This window comes from Montipora foliosa, chromosome 6 (assembly GCF_036669935.1).
Source record: "Montipora foliosa isolate CH-2021 chromosome 6, ASM3666993v2, whole genome shotgun sequence".
NCBI classification, from domain to species: Eukaryota; Metazoa; Cnidaria; class Anthozoa; order Scleractinia; family Acroporidae; genus Montipora; species Montipora foliosa.
This window is the reverse complement of record NC_090874.1, coordinates 9,080,126-9,095,627: the sequence shown is the minus strand read 5'-3', so window position 1 is coordinate 9,095,627 and position 15,502 is coordinate 9,080,126. Positions and strand designations below refer to the sequence as shown.

The 15,502-nt window shown below is 38.0% G+C and overlaps 1 protein-coding gene across 1 annotated transcript in view; it reads right to left on the bottom strand.

The window, feature by feature from the left end:
• Window positions 1-15,502, bottom strand: part of LOC138006605 (structural maintenance of chromosomes protein 3-like) — a 41,774-nt gene that overhangs the window by 23,113 nt on the left and 3,159 nt on the right. The window contains exons 4-19 of the mRNA XM_068853040.1: window positions 15,251-15,321; window positions 14,892-14,963; window positions 12,688-12,846; window positions 12,114-12,231; window positions 9,496-9,610; window positions 9,173-9,233; window positions 8,947-9,027; window positions 8,688-8,852; window positions 7,801-7,922; window positions 7,330-7,429; window positions 6,345-6,389; window positions 6,161-6,229; window positions 5,342-5,445; window positions 3,792-3,891; window positions 1,382-1,518; window positions 73-214 (exon numbers count right to left, since the gene is read on the bottom strand). Of these exons, the coding sequence (XP_068709141.1) occupies window positions 73-214; window positions 1,382-1,518; window positions 3,792-3,891; window positions 5,342-5,445; window positions 6,161-6,229; window positions 6,345-6,389; window positions 7,330-7,429; window positions 7,801-7,922; window positions 8,688-8,852; window positions 8,947-9,027; window positions 9,173-9,233; window positions 9,496-9,610; window positions 12,114-12,231; window positions 12,688-12,846; window positions 14,892-14,963; window positions 15,251-15,321 (1,661 nt within the window). The remainder of the gene's footprint in view (window positions 1-72; window positions 215-1,381; window positions 1,519-3,791; window positions 3,892-5,341; window positions 5,446-6,160; window positions 6,230-6,344; window positions 6,390-7,329; window positions 7,430-7,800; window positions 7,923-8,687; window positions 8,853-8,946; window positions 9,028-9,172; window positions 9,234-9,495; window positions 9,611-12,113; window positions 12,232-12,687; window positions 12,847-14,891; window positions 14,964-15,250; window positions 15,322-15,502) is intronic.

Here is a 15,502-nt window from a genome sequence, read left to right as displayed (position 1 = left end):
AAGAATTGGCTTGAAATAAATTAAATTATTCTTAATTTACATGCTTCAATTAAGTCTCAAAGAATTACCAACCGGTGAAGAAGGGTACTCTTGTTCTTTGCTCTGTAGTCTGTTCAGGGGCATAAATGTCACTTCACCTGGAAGTTTTTGCTTATTCATGATGGACAAGATATGTGCTGCTGTTTTGTCAGAATCCACTATGATGTGAAAAAGCCTGCAATTTGAATTGTTAAAAAAAAAGTTTGAAATTACAATAACGTTGATATACAAGCCATACATGTGATGTTGTTGCTTTTGGTGAAAAACAGAGTAAGTCAGGCAGTGAAACTTGGATTTAGCAAACCTGTACAGTATGTCTAAAAAGAGAACTCCTGAGTACTGTCTTAGAACAAAAATATTTCATTTTAGAGGAATATTTAAAAAAGAACTTTTTATCAGGTCTAAAAACACTGATGGTCGTTTTTTAACAGTATGTAACATTCTAATGGTCAACTACAACTTCTAAGTTGTCCTATTTTAATGTTGTTACCATGCATCTTTAGGAACAGTTCATTAGCTGAGAAAATTAAGCCTTAATTTGGATGTAAAGGAAAGGAAAGGAAAGAAAGGAAAGGAACTTTATTTAAGTGTCTAGTCGTTCTAGCGCTGGAGCACTAATTGGGGACACTGTAAACTGAAAATAACAATGAAAGCAAATCAAGTCAAAGGTTGGCTTTTGAGGAGAGGCGAAACTGGAGTACCTCGAGAAAAACCTCTTGGAGCAGAGTAGAGAACCAACAAACTCAACCCACATATGACACCGAATCTGGGAATCGAACCCGGGCCACATTAGTGGGAGGTGAGTGTTCTCACCACTCCACCATACCTGCATCCCAGCAAGCTGTACAGTAAGCTTTCATTCACAAAGAAATAGGAGTTTTAAGGATTGCAAAGAAAGTGTTGGAAAATTAAATTGTTATATTAATCAAGAAGTAATGTTTAAAAAACAAACAGCAGTGTTTTATCGGAGTTTAAAGACACCAGGTGTAGCCGAGTGTTTTTAGACCCAATAAAACACATGCTCCAAGTTTTTTAAACATTACTTCTTAACTTGATTTATAACGATTTAATTTTCCAACAACTTCTTTGCAAAAACATTCCACAAAAAGCAGGTTCCTCTTGAATCAGAACAATGGTTCAAATTGAAAGAGGAGAATATTTAGCATATCAGAAAAACAAGCTATGCCTCATTAGTATTCTTTATATCTAACAAGGAGTGTTTTATCAGGATACAAAGCTCACACATGTGACGTTTTATCCATGTTCTGATAGCCTGTTAGGCTCATGAATCGTGAATGAGTTTTTGAATTTCATATAAAAGCACTCACACAACACGACTTACTTGCTTCCAGCAGTGACTTCAACAGCAGTAAAAAACTGTTTATCACACTGAAAGTTCTCAATAAGTGGGCCGTGAACTCCATCGATGCCTCTTTCTTGAACAATCTTCTTTACTGTGTCAATACCATAGCCCACATGCTATAAGAAACAAAAATTACACAGCTATGTGATACAAGAATGAAGGGGGTAGTTTTTAAAGAAACTGTGGTGCTGCGTCGGTGGGGAAGTAGTATACAAAAATTTGGTTTTATCAACAGAGTTGATGATGTAAATTGGCCACCGTACAGAGATTCTAAAAGCTGACGTTTCGAGCGTTAGCCCTTCGTCAGAGCGAATCGAGGAATTATGGGTTACGTGTAGTTTCCAAAAAACACATGGCTATCTGCTGCCTTTCCCTACATCTACATGTAGGTACGACGGAAAGCCGCAAGAATCTAGAACAAAAATTCATTTTCCAAATCGGCACCCTTAATCCTCACGGTCTTAACGAACGCTTTTCATTTAACTAAGATATTCCTATTTTTCACATTGCCATGTTACCACCTACAGAGTAGCTCCTACTCTACTATAAAAACTACACGTAACCCATAATTCCTCGATTCGCTCTGACGAAGGCCTAACGCTCAAAACGTCAGCTTTTAGAATCTCTGTACGGTGGCCAATTTACATTATCGACTCCGTTGATAAAACCAAATTTTTGTATGTGATACTTAAACATGTATATGTTACATTTTAGATATTTTACACAGAGTATCTTTTTGTAAATACTGTATGATATACAATTCTTAGCTATTTTTTGTTTCTATTACATTTTTATTTCGGGGGGTTTTTATTAACGGGGCCCACCTCTAAGACTCCCTTTTCAGCATGTTCTTTTATTTGGTGTATTATTTTTTAAAATGCTATGAAAAATTTATGTCCTTTGTATTTTTTTGTATTTCAGTGTAAGTATATAGTAAAACAATGGATAGTGTTGAAGGCGTGCTCTGATTGGCTACTCAAACTCAGAATATCTTTTGTTATTCACCTTCAAGCAACTCATGCAGGATTTGCACCTGACAACATACACCTTATTCCAAAATGGCCGCTGATTTATGCGGATACAAATTGGCCCTTGTTGCCTCGTTCAAGATAAAATATTCTTTTGAATTTTAAGCTTAAGAATGAGGCATCAAGGTTTAATTCAAATTAAAACAAAAGAATATTTAAGTGGCGGCCATTTTGGAATAAGGTGTATTATACCGCACTAACCCACAATTAAGCCGCCAGAAATCGGGGGTGCAGTTTATCTGCGGGAACATTCTAAAAAGGTGCCATGAATTTCAATGCCAATTTCCGTTAACTGCGTGACACTTTCATGGAAAAGTATGTAAATTAATGTCACACAAACCTACAGGGGAGTACTGGTCATTGCTTTTGTACAGTAAGTTTGTTGGCTTTTAAAAGAGCCGTTGTTCATGTAAGAGTAAGCTTTAATAGTACAGCGCTTACAATTACCACCCCTAAAAGCGTTAAACCGTCTTTGTTAACAGATCCGTTATTAAAGCCATGGTGTATGGTCGCTTTTCTCCAAAAGGAATTCCAGAAGTGGTTGCAACGGGCAGAGCTTACGAAAACGCTCGTCGAGAATAAACTCTACAGTTTACCACTCCCTAGCAGCATGCAATTATCTAAAAATCCCACTCCTAAAAACCTATGCAAAGAAACCTTCACTCTAATTTGTTTCCAGTAGTCCCACATTCAACTCTACCATTGCCTCCTGCCAGTTGGGGTTCTTAAACAATGTATCTGTTAAGTTTGCACTGTTTCTCTCAGATTATTAAAAGTGGGGTCCCTGTGAACTACAGCTTGATAGCTAAGTGCACTTGTATATATTGTATATTTTTGAAGTGTGGGTTATAGACAAAATAGAGAAGGTACTCTCACACTTACATGTACCTGGAACATTTAAGCAATAATATTGTCTCCTTTAGACACCTGAAAATTTGAGGAAGCTTCAACAGTATTATTTTGAACCCATGAGCTCTGCGATGCCGATGCAATGCTCTACCAACTCAACTATGAAGCTACTCAGTTGAACACCTAAACACATGAACCCAACAAATTGAACCTGCTCCAAAATGCGTGGCTTCATAGCTCAGTTGGCAGATCATTACACCAGCTTCGCAGAGGTCACGGGTTTGAATCCCATTGGAGTCACCTGAATTTTTCATGTGTCTAAAGAGTCAATTATTATTATTGCTTAATTAAATTGTCCAAATAAGTGAGAGGATCATTTCCCTATTTCGACACAATAGCATAATGGAAATAACTAACAGTGACAGATGAATGACTAGCAATAAAGGCTGGCACCAGCATCAAAACAATCCAATTATTGGATAAAACATCAAACAACAACACAATACACATACTTTGCTTGCTGTGCTCCTTAAATTCCTTTCTGTTTTACTTAACTCTTCTCTCATATTTTGAAGGCTTTGTTCAATCGCTGCTTCTTCTCTCCAAAGCTCTCTGTCAGAATACAAAGACAAAAGAGTGCCGTCATTACACAAATTAAAACAAAAGAATATTTAAGTGGCGGCCATTTTGGAATAAGGTGTATTATACCGCACTAACCCACAAAAGTTTGTAAGAGCAATTGCTTTCCCAAATATTTGTCGCGCATAATTATTTCGGGTAAAAAAAAAGAAAGCAATGCTACTGAAGAGTTTTTGTAACATCTCAAGTTTTTCGCGAACTTTAAATACTGTTGATGGTGCGACAGAGGTCATCATGAGGCTCTGATTACTGAAAGTAAACATGCGGTTCCAGGCTCTTAAACAAAAGATGATGGTAAAAGCATCATCCATTTGAACAAACAATACTCTATTTTGCACGCATAACTGAAAGAAATTAAAACAGCCGGCACTGAATTGAATTCATTGGGTGTTTTCTGTCACACATGGTTTCGAATTCGATGTCACTCTTTGAACTTTCACTCCATGTGCCTCCAGCCAACCCGCGGTAATTGTCCTCCGTAAAACTAAACTAAAGAAAGAAATTGATGCAGCAGATATCGTAAAGCATTTGTTTTCAACTCCGAACGCATTCCAATGAATCTTACAGTAAACTGGCCTCGTTGGTCAAAAGGACACTGCCGGTATTCAAGACGCCTTTGCGTTGCAATTTTGTCAAACTCTTCACTGTTTACACCGCTATTGTGTTGTGCCGAAACTAACAAAACGTAAACAATGGAAAGACAATGGGCCAAGTCATACATACTAATTATCTTTGATGAAGGTGCGTTTTTGATGCGCGTGTTATAAACGCAGACGTGTGTGCGCAATTTTCTTGTGCTCGTTTCACATGCGTTTTTTGGGACGCTTATTTCTGGTCTGCACTGTACGTTTCACTCAGGTACATGTAACATACACTCAGGTAATTACCGTATACTGTATTGACAGGTTTTGACAAACGGTTCTTGTGAGCATTCCTTGCGGCTAGAACAGCTTTTTTCCAATGGCTATTTTTGAGGCCTTCAACAGGTAAGGGAAAAAACCCAACGGCTTTTTCCAACACTTCCAACGCTTTGGGACAAATGTTCCAACGGCTTTTCTCAACGCCTCTAACAGGTAAAGAAAAAATCCCAACGTCTTTCTCAACGCCTCCAACACTTTAGTAAATGTTTTCAACAGGTACCCAACTGCTTCAGCCATTTAACTGGAAACCATTAGTGTACGTTTTCGCGTGAGAGGTCACTTATTATTGCAACAACCACCTTTGATGAGTACTTTACTCCGTTGTCGAGTTTATTGCACCTTAATTTGCTTGACTTTCAATGTGTTCTGGATTTCTTATTCCGGATTCTGGATTCCGATCCCGGATTCTGGATTTTAGGTAAACCCCTGCAAAGTACCTGAGTGAAAACCAGCAAGAAAGGCTTGTTTACTCCATTATTTGATATTTTGATCTCCTAACTTACTTTCTGCTGTTTGTGGTGTTGTCTCTTGTCTTCTTTAACTCAGAGTGTCTCTTATTGGCTTTTTCAATATCTTGCCTTCTTTTGTCTGCATTGTCTGTTCTCTCCTGTATAAAACCACACAAAAATCAAAATTTATGATGACTGAGAGATTTAGGACTCAAAAGATCACAACCAGCAGAAATATTAATATAGATACATGTATACTAACAGTACTAATAAATTAAAGATGCAAAATTATGATGAGGTTAAACGAAGTTTAACCAAGTAAACAACTAGGAGCGACTGCAGCCAATTGGTCAGTGGTTGTAGTATACTGGCGCATGCGTGGAATACCTCGTGCTTTGGGCTGTATCGCTTATTTATCAGTGTGGCGGGAAGTAGGAGCATTGTGTGTGGAGCGTTTAGCGGTTTTTGTTCCCTCCCTCCCTACCCTCTGCTTTCCACTGTGTATCAGTGTGACGGGTGCCCATTCTTCTCGGGGACGTGGGGGCTCATGGCTGGGTTGTCAGGTTTTGCCTGCCATAGGTGCAGTCTCCATCTTAGCTTGGAGCTGGCTGCCAATAGTAGAAGCTCCAGGATGTTTCGGGCACCCAACCTCCAAAGAGCGACGATGTTGTTTATGAAATTTATGCTTTTTTTGCAGCAGGGACACTTTGTCCCCTTCGCTACAATTGTGCGGGACATTTTCATTTTCAGGGGGACAGTCGATTCTACTTGTAATTTAAAAAAATAATACATACAAGAAAAGCCTTGCAATGCTAACTCTGCCTTTTATGGGGTCAAAATGTAAATTGACTGTTGCAAATCAAGCTTAAGCACCTGTATCTCATCTGTCAGTTCTTGAACCACCCCTCTCAGCTTTTGAACATCAGCTCGAATGGCAGCAATCTGTTAAAAAAAAAAAAAAAAAAAGAACTCAATTCAGTTATTCACACAATTGGTTAAGCCAACAAAATGATATTAATAGTATTACATTTAATTAACATAAACCATCTCTACCTACCTGTGACTCCTTGTTTGCAATGGATACCGAGAGAGACCCTTTCTCCTGTAAAATTAAATTTGACAAAAATTTACATCCTTTTTGGTCAGTTCATGGGAAGTTCATCCAAAATGGCAATGATCACAGTCATGGTTACAATCATGATAGCGCATGCCTATTTTGCAGCTGAAAAGCTTATATTTAAATAAGGAAATCCTTACAACTGAAGGGCTGGATGCAAAAACCTAGTACTGTAAGTGACAATGTCCAGCCGATTTTAGCTTTGCTCAAAACTAGCCCAAATTTTGCAAGGTGACTGGAAATGAACTTATGAACAATGCCCGGGTATTTTTTTTTTATCCGATTTGAGCTTTATTTTTTCGAGAAATAAGCTATGCAAATATACTAATGGCTTCACGTTTGAAAACAACATTCCTTACTAAAAAAGTTTGCAACCAAAAGAAATCAAGCCCACATGATAATTAAGCTTACTTGCAAAGAGGATAACATTATAAGTGCTGCTGCCACAGAATCAAGCACCAATTACCACAAAAATAACGCTCCATAGAAAACTAATAATATTACAGAAAATTAGAAAATACAGCAAGGATACCAGTACTTAACGCTGACTGATATAAAAAGGTCATTTTTATCATAACTGATTTTTGGTTCACAAATTTTGTCTAGTATTGTGGTGAAATGCACAGTAATGCAATGTCTTTTAGATAAAAAATGACATTAATACATGTATAGTCTTTACCACAACAGAAGATGCATGGCTTCAACGATAACAACTGCTCTTTATTTGGAAACACCAGTTCCAGTGTGTTTTGATCTTTTTCTCATTGAATAACGTACTGTACACTCACAAGTCAAAAGATTGCTTTTAACCTTTTGATGTCCAAACCAGCCTAAACCGGCCAGACTTGGTATCTTACTCTGTCTAACGCCAGATGATTTTACTCGTCAATGGGGAACCCCTGGGAGTCAATGGGTTAAAGGTCACCTCTGTAATCCATTTGTCTCTGGCCTCTGCTGATGTAAACTGATTCTTGCGACCTTGCTTGGCATACAATTCTGTGCGTCTTCTCTCACACATTTTCATCCTGAAAGTTTGCAATGACTCTTCTCAAACTCATTAATAATTCATATGCCAAAAACAAAACAAATCACTATTGTGGAGGAAATCTGGATATGTGGTATTAAATAATATAAAATTTCACCAACATTGATCCCAAATATCTCTTAAAATACTGATCAATTCCTTTGAGAAGTAATATTAAACACTCAAAAGAGTGTTTCATCAGATAACGAAACAACTCGAATTCGGTTTAAAAAAAACTCGCCTTTCAGTGTTTGGATATCCTATGAAACACTCCTTCTCACGCATTACATTACATGTACTTCTCACTTTATTGTAATAAATTATAAACGACAAAGTAATAAGAGCATGCATGTTAAAAAAATAATTGTGTACCTTGAAGTGCATTCATTTTCTTCAGTTTTGAGTCTATTATAATTCGGCAGTAAGTCACCCAATTCCTCTTCTTTGGAGCAGATTTTTTGCTCTAGACTTTGCAGTTGATCTTGGTGTTGAACCTGTACATAGCAAAATGTGAAAACTGCGGTTTCAACAAACAAGTTGATATAGGAAAGTTAATGATCGTGAGAAAGTTTAGTGAGCTGACATCATTAATTCATGGCGGCATGAGTATTCCAGGGGTGGGGGTAGGGGTAAGGGGTGTTAAGACTAAGGTTAGTATTTTTTAAAAGGTTTGGGTTGTTTCAGCCATGGTACTCTTCATCCCCTACCCCTCACTCCCTACCCCCTACCCCCTACCCCCACCCCCGGATTACTCATCCTGTTTCGAGCAGTAGGTGCATAATTATGTCAATTTGCTATGACAAAAGGCTAAGGTTCAAAACTTCAGGGGGGATGGGGACATTTCTCAAAAGTCCTGTAACCGTCCGAAAGACACAAAACACTTTGTTTCTTCAAAAGGAAAACCTTGCGAGTCATGGAACTTTGCAATTATTGTTTTGTTTTCACTGTCTTGAAAACATGTTGAAAGATTAAATTTTCAGAAGCAGCAGTTCATATTATTAGGTTCACAAATCACTTTTTGGGCTTGAAAAGTTTTAGGGGCTTTTGAGAGAGAAGCGCAGCTCACAAATCTTAATTTATCTTTATCAGCTTGTTTGACAAAACCAAACTTTTTGCTTGACTCACTAGTGACGTAGCACCATAGTGCACATCTTCAATGTGAAAGACACTCTCCAAAGCCCCATTAACACCACAAAAAACCATCCATATTGCTAAATGTATGTGACGCTACAATAATTATTTTCCTGGTAATACCTTACCTTCAGAGCACTATCTTCTCTTACAGTTCTTTCAAGGTCCTTGATGTCAAGTTCAAGCTTTGTCCTCTCTTTTATGTGGTCCTGACACTCTTCATCCAATTGTCGTCTCTCTGAATTGGCAGCAGTTATGCGATCCATTACTTCACGAAGACTCTGGGTCAATGCCTACTTGGGACAGGAAATGTTTGTCCTTTTGAATCAGTTACTTTTGCAAATCGAAAACCCATAAAAAGCGAAGCAAACTATTGTGCCCACAAACCTGAACTCTATTGCTGGCCTCTTTGATTTCTTTTTGCAGCAAGGATGCTTTGTCTGTTTCTTGCTGCCTTGAGTTTTCCAGCTAAAGTGAAGATTAGCGACATAGTCAGCTTCTTCTATTTACAGTCAATGCGGCATTTACTCATTTTACTGAATCAACACAGACACATGATTCTGACTCGGATGTCATGCATATTTTTTGGCTGATCTTCTAAAGGATGGCTAACCTGTTCAAGCTTCTCTCTTGTGTCTCGCATTTCTTTATCGTGAATTGTATACTCAAGACATCTAAAAAGTAGAAAGTCAGTTTGTTGAATAAGCATTTCATTTATCAGGTCAGAATGAACAAAATAAAACAAAACAATGTTAAAAGCTGCCAAATGCGTCCACTCTATTCATTTGAAGAGTTTTGCTTGATACACTTAAAAATGCAACAAACCAGCACAAAGATTACCTTGGTAGACATTCAGTTATACAAAAATTGGAGGTGTTCACATCAATGAGCTGTTGTCAATGTGTTGTTGATCAAGAAAGTGCAAGAGTGTCTAACCTTCGTTCCTTGTCCCACTTCTGATATGCTTTTAGTTCCTCCTTTTCTTCATCTAGTGTCTCTAGTCTTTCATCTATGTCCTTTAGCAACTCATCTATCTTTTCTTTTTTACTCTCTACAAACCACAAAGAGACAAACTGAAACCAGTATTTCTGATCTGAGCACGACACGACTATATTGGAGGTTCTACATGTACATACAATTTTCCAGGACCAACACAATGTGACTGTCAAGAACCCACACCAAAAAAGTAAACAGAATTAAGATAGACGTGACCCTCACAGTTATCTGGACATTTTAATTAAGCAATTGTCTCTTATAGACACCTGAAAAATTCAGGTGGCTTCAGCAGGATTTGAGCCAATGACACAGAGCTGTGATGCCCGTGTATTGAAGCCCCCCGTAAGATCTAGAGTCAATTATTGTTTAAACTGATAAGTACGAAGATCACTTCTCTCTTTCGTCTATCACCTGCACTTCTATATACATTTCATTCCAAAAAGGTAAAGTTATGCAAATTTAAGAAAATAGCCATTTTCAGGCATGAAGACAAGGTTGTGTATTGGTCATTGCTCCAGACTTCTGCTTCTGTTGCTAGGGTCCCAGGTTCAAGGCCTGGCTCCTTGCTGTGTTGTTTCCTTAGACAAGAAACTTTGCTCCACACCAATTCTCTCTCTCCACCCAGGGCGTAGCAATACCTTTGAGTCACTCCATGTAATTTGAAACAAGGATAAGTTGCGGCATTGTGAGCCCCTGCATCCTGTGTGCAACTTACAGTGTACTTTATGACAAAGGGAGCACCATTGGCACAAGGGTGACTGAGCACTTGCCACCCACCAATGTGGCCCTAGTTCAATTGCCAGACTTAAAATAATTATCATAATTACGAGGGTGGAGTTTCTCTACTCTGCTCTGAGACAGGTCTGGAACTGAACCCTCGCCCGCTCGCTCAGACTAGTGTCAGAATAATTGTTTTGGCCAACTTACGATTTTCATGTATAGAATATAATATTATTCAAACTAACTGTAACTTTTTACTTTAAGCTTTAAAATAAGTACACTGTGCACAAGCAATATAGCTAACAACTCTAAAGTGCGTAAACAGACAAAAAATTACTTCCATTTTGGTGATTGTTACATGATGGATGTACTTGTAGAAAGTAATACCTCTAGTCATAAAATACACTGACTTGTGCAGGGAGACAAAAAGTGCTGGAAAATGGACATTTACCGCAGCTTTAACTGACATGGACTTTGCTTCAAGTTGTGAACATACAGTCACTGAGTTTCAAAAGTGGCTGTTTCAAAATTTGGAGATGTCTTAAGCTTCCTGTATTAAAAGTAAGTAGTATAATAAGAATACTGCTTGTGATAAGAATACCACTCCTCATCTGGACTATGAAACACGGACAATGAAAATAATTCTAGTGAAGAGGCAAGTCGGCCATCCATGGATGCAGAACGGCAAAAAAGGTATGACTTGTATGTGGTAACAGAAAAGTGTTAGAAACGCAGGACGTTCCCACCTTGAGTAAATTTATTGACGGGGGCAGGACATTTCTAAACAACGAAACAGCGAAACGAAGCACCAAAATACCATGTATGACTCCACCATACATTGAATACTAACTGGCAAAGGTTGGATTTGAGATTAAATATCGAAACGTTATTGTTCCTAATCTCAGTCTTAATCTGAATCCTAATCTTAATTTCAATGAATTAGGAGCAATAACGTTTTAGACCTAATTAGGCCTAAAACGATATTATTAATCTCAAATCCAACCTTTGTCGATTAGTATTCAATGTACGTATGGTGGGGTCATACAAGTACATTGTGTTTTGGTGCTTCGTTTCGCTGTTTCACTGTTTCGTGGTTTAGTATTATGCCAATGGGTGCACAAGCTACAGAGCAGAATCAATTTTTAATCATGAGAACAGTGTCACAGAAAAAAACCCCACCCAGAAAAGATGCCCAGAGCATCAAAATTAATGTAAATGGCTGCATACTTTATTATTCATGGGAGAGGGAAGGGAGCAGTTTTTTAATTGATGACTTCAAGGTCACTCGCCCAGATGGCAAGTGTTACGAAATTTTAGTTTCCAACCAAGTGATAGCAGAAACCCATAAGGGTTGAAACGTGTAACAGCCCCTTGTGTGCTGGGAAACAAGCTTCTGAATATTCAATTTGCTAAGTACCATATTTGGAACAACAAGAGCAAGGGGTTTCCAAATATGGTACTTACAGTGTAGCACTGAAACATTCAACCAATCAGTTCGTACTGAATATTCGGAAGCTGTAAACGCGCGTTACACATTTCAACCCTTATGGGTTTCTGGTGATAGGTCTCAGGGTACTCTGGTTTTCCCCTCTCCTTAAAAACCAACTTACGATTTGATATGATATGATTTGATTTTATTTGATTTCTATACAGTGTCCCCAATAAGACCCGAGTGCCAAATTATTAGAAGACTGAATGTTCTGAACATAATTTTCCAGGGCCAAAATAATGCGAATTTCACAGACTCGTGCAAAAAAAGTCGAGTTATGCAGGTGCAAGAAATTAATCCTTTTCAGGCATGTTTTAATATAGGGGATCTTAAATTTTATTAGTAATACCAGTGTCCTTAAGAATGGTCTTGCTTTCTTCCTTCCTTTCATCGTACACTCTTGTTCCTGCTACCTCCCGTAACAGCTTCAGTCTTTCATGGTTTTTTGCTACAGCAAGTTGGTTTATCTAAAATAATGCCAAAAGAAAAGATAAAAGGAACTGATCTGTATAATTATTATTGTTTTTAAAATCAGTCGCCAGTCACCATTAGTCCAACAGCAACAGCCCTCTTCAGTTACGCTTAGCTATCAGCAGTAACACAATCTAAGTCAGCCTTATACCGTAAATTCAAATTCTAAATATTATGCACTTGAGAAAAGATCAAAACCTCCTAACCTAGTGCACATGTTCAGAACTAAAACACTTTTTCTCGTCGTTGGAATCATGACACCTGCTATAATATTACAGTAAAGGTACAGTAAAGCCACTTTATACAACATTACAGCGCAGTAAGCTGTGGTTTTCATCCAACAACAACTAATGAAACGTAAAGCCCCATAAAGAATAATCTGAATGTAAGCGAAACCTACAAGTAATTGCAAAACTTCAGAACAATTAGTTCTTGATTGGCACATGACTTACCCTTCCCTGTTTGACAATGTAGTATGGATTGCTGCGAGAAAACCCAGCACTCTCCAGCAAGTTCATTACATCACTTTTGGTCACATTCTTTTTATCCAAGAAGTATTGATCCTTCTTGGAGCCAATAACACGGCGCAAGGATACTTCATCTTTCTCAATCTACAATAATAATACATTTAATTATTCTTGATAAAAACACTATAATTAATGATTTGCACATCTTAACCCTTGGCACATGGGCAAGGTTCCAGGAATACACTGTATGTTCTTGGTGGAAAGCCAAATCACAGATAAACTTGAATGCCAAAGAAATAAAGTTCTTAACAGTTAGTCATCCGATGGATGGGCTTTTTGCATAAATTTAATACCCATGCTAACAAAGTTAAAAGTCTCAGGCATCATGGGTCACATCTGACCCAAACTCAAAATCTGAGAACTCTATCCATTGCTTTAGGCGATTAACATACAGTGCAGCTCAGAGATAGGTGAACCAAAATATACGCATAAAAACGCGCATACGCAAAACGCGCAAACACGTCAAAAAAAACGCAGATGTGCATCAAGACATACGCAAAAAGGCTCATTAGTATTTATGAGCTCTCCTTTTGTCTTTCTTTTGTTGCCTTGTCTTTGTTTTTTCTCAATCGTTTCCGGTGTGGTGAATGTGAAAATAATTTGCATGTTCGCTGGTCAGTGCGTCACTAAAACAGCAAAAAATCTCACCATATATGCTTATTCTAATGGCACAAAGTCCTTCTGGCTAGATATTTGTGTGTTAAAGCCCCCCCCCCAAAAAAAATGACCAAGCTTACTTTTGGAGAAATATAAACCCATCGACAAACGGCACACAAGAACCTTTTTAACATCAAAATTTACATGAAAGCGTTGACAGGGATAACATCAAAACAAACTTCGTATCGGTGCATCCATTTAGTCGTAAACTAAAAAACACTACTCTTAAGCAAAGGGATTATCAGTAGCAGTTTTGTACAGCCATTCATCATTTAAAATTGAGTATTTAACTCCTTCTGTCGTTTTGGATGTGAATACTTAAGTAAAGCGTGACGCTCACCGATAGCTGAAAAAATACAAAAAACTTTGGTGTCCAAGGCCGGTGCGTCTGTTACTCGTTACATTTAAAAGCACAACTCTTTAACAAAGGGCTCATCATTAGCAGTTTTGTACAGAAATTCATCGTAAGGCTGAGAATTTTGCAGCTTGAATTGTTTTGTTGTAAATGCAGCGGCAAAGAATGATTTTTTGGCGTGGATTTTCAGCGCGACAGTGAAGTCAAACACGGTTGCCGACACGTGATAAATACGATTTTAATTCATGTAATATCCACATCTTCAGCTCTGTTGGGAATGATTTTCTGATTTCAACGGGTGCAATGCTTTCACTTCAGACGCAAAATTTTTCTTCAAAGGCTCAATGGATGCGCTGATCACATTTATTTGGTTTTTCTGTAAGGAAAAGTATTGGGTTAAATTTGGGCACGCGCCGGCGAGAGCTAGGCCATCGTGATGTGATTCGGGGCATAGTTCGCTGATTCAAACGGTGAAATGCTCTCAGTTCAAAGAAAATAATATTATTTAAAAAAAACTTTTTATGATATGCCAATCGCATTTATTTGATTTTTCTGCATGGAAAAATTGGACTTTTTTTGCACGCGTTGGTGTTATCGTGAAATGACTGTAACCGTGTGACGGCAAACACTGACAAAAATCATGGCTTCAGTTTTTCGGGGCATAATTTGCTGATTTAATCTCGCTTGTCTTTCGAGACCTTTGTTGCATTTAAAAGGTATTAAACTTCGATATAATGCCCTGTGGATGTTTTCATCGGCGGCATTTGCAGATCGAAATTGATTAGTAATCAAAGCAACAACATGCATATGTAAATTTTCGACTTGTCGGCAGTCACGCAATTTTTTCTTTTGTCTTCGTACACAATAACAGGAAAAGCAAAGTTACGGTTATGAATAAGAAAGGCACAAACGCGTATACGATACGCAATTTTAGACTCGTAAAAAAAAACGCGTATACGCGTATTGCGTGCATTTATTTTGCATCTGCGTTGTTCCGAGCGGCACTGTACATGTAATATGGGGTATTCACAATTGCCCTACAGTTGTATCTTCTCCCCTTCAGCTGCCAAACAGTAAATAACGCAATATCATTGAGTAAATTTAATGTCAAACTTACAGGAATCCTATTGTCACTGTTGTCAAAGATCAGCTCCACATAAGCTGAAAGGACACGTGGCCCTGTGCCTTCCTACAATCAAAATAGTTTTTGCCTGAGGAGAATGATCAAACAGTGCTTAACTAAAACCTACACTACCCTGAGGTGCGATAGACTGACGGTAACTGTGTTTTAGGAAAAAAAAACCTTTGCTCTTCTTTCTATTAAGTACAGTTCTGTCAACATAGCAACTGCACAATTAACATCACTAGTTAACTGCCATATATACTGTATAGGAAACAATAGTAAAATAGCCTACTACAGGACACACTACCGAATGGCAGAGCATCCTTACTTCCCAAAGAAGCTCAATGACTTACATGGAGAAGTGCTTGTCGTTCCTCTTGTCGCAGATTACTGAATTCATCAGCACTAAGTACAAACTGGATAGCTGGAAAAGGGATCATTGCCTCTCATAAAATTACGTGCACAAGAGCCAAGATAGGTTTGACATAAGAAAATTCATATGAGGATCAAGTAATATTTTATCTTAGTTTGGAAGCTAAAACTAGTTTCTTTAGAGTTCTTTATTATTGTCTGACAAACACCAATGATAGTTAACAATCTAGCAG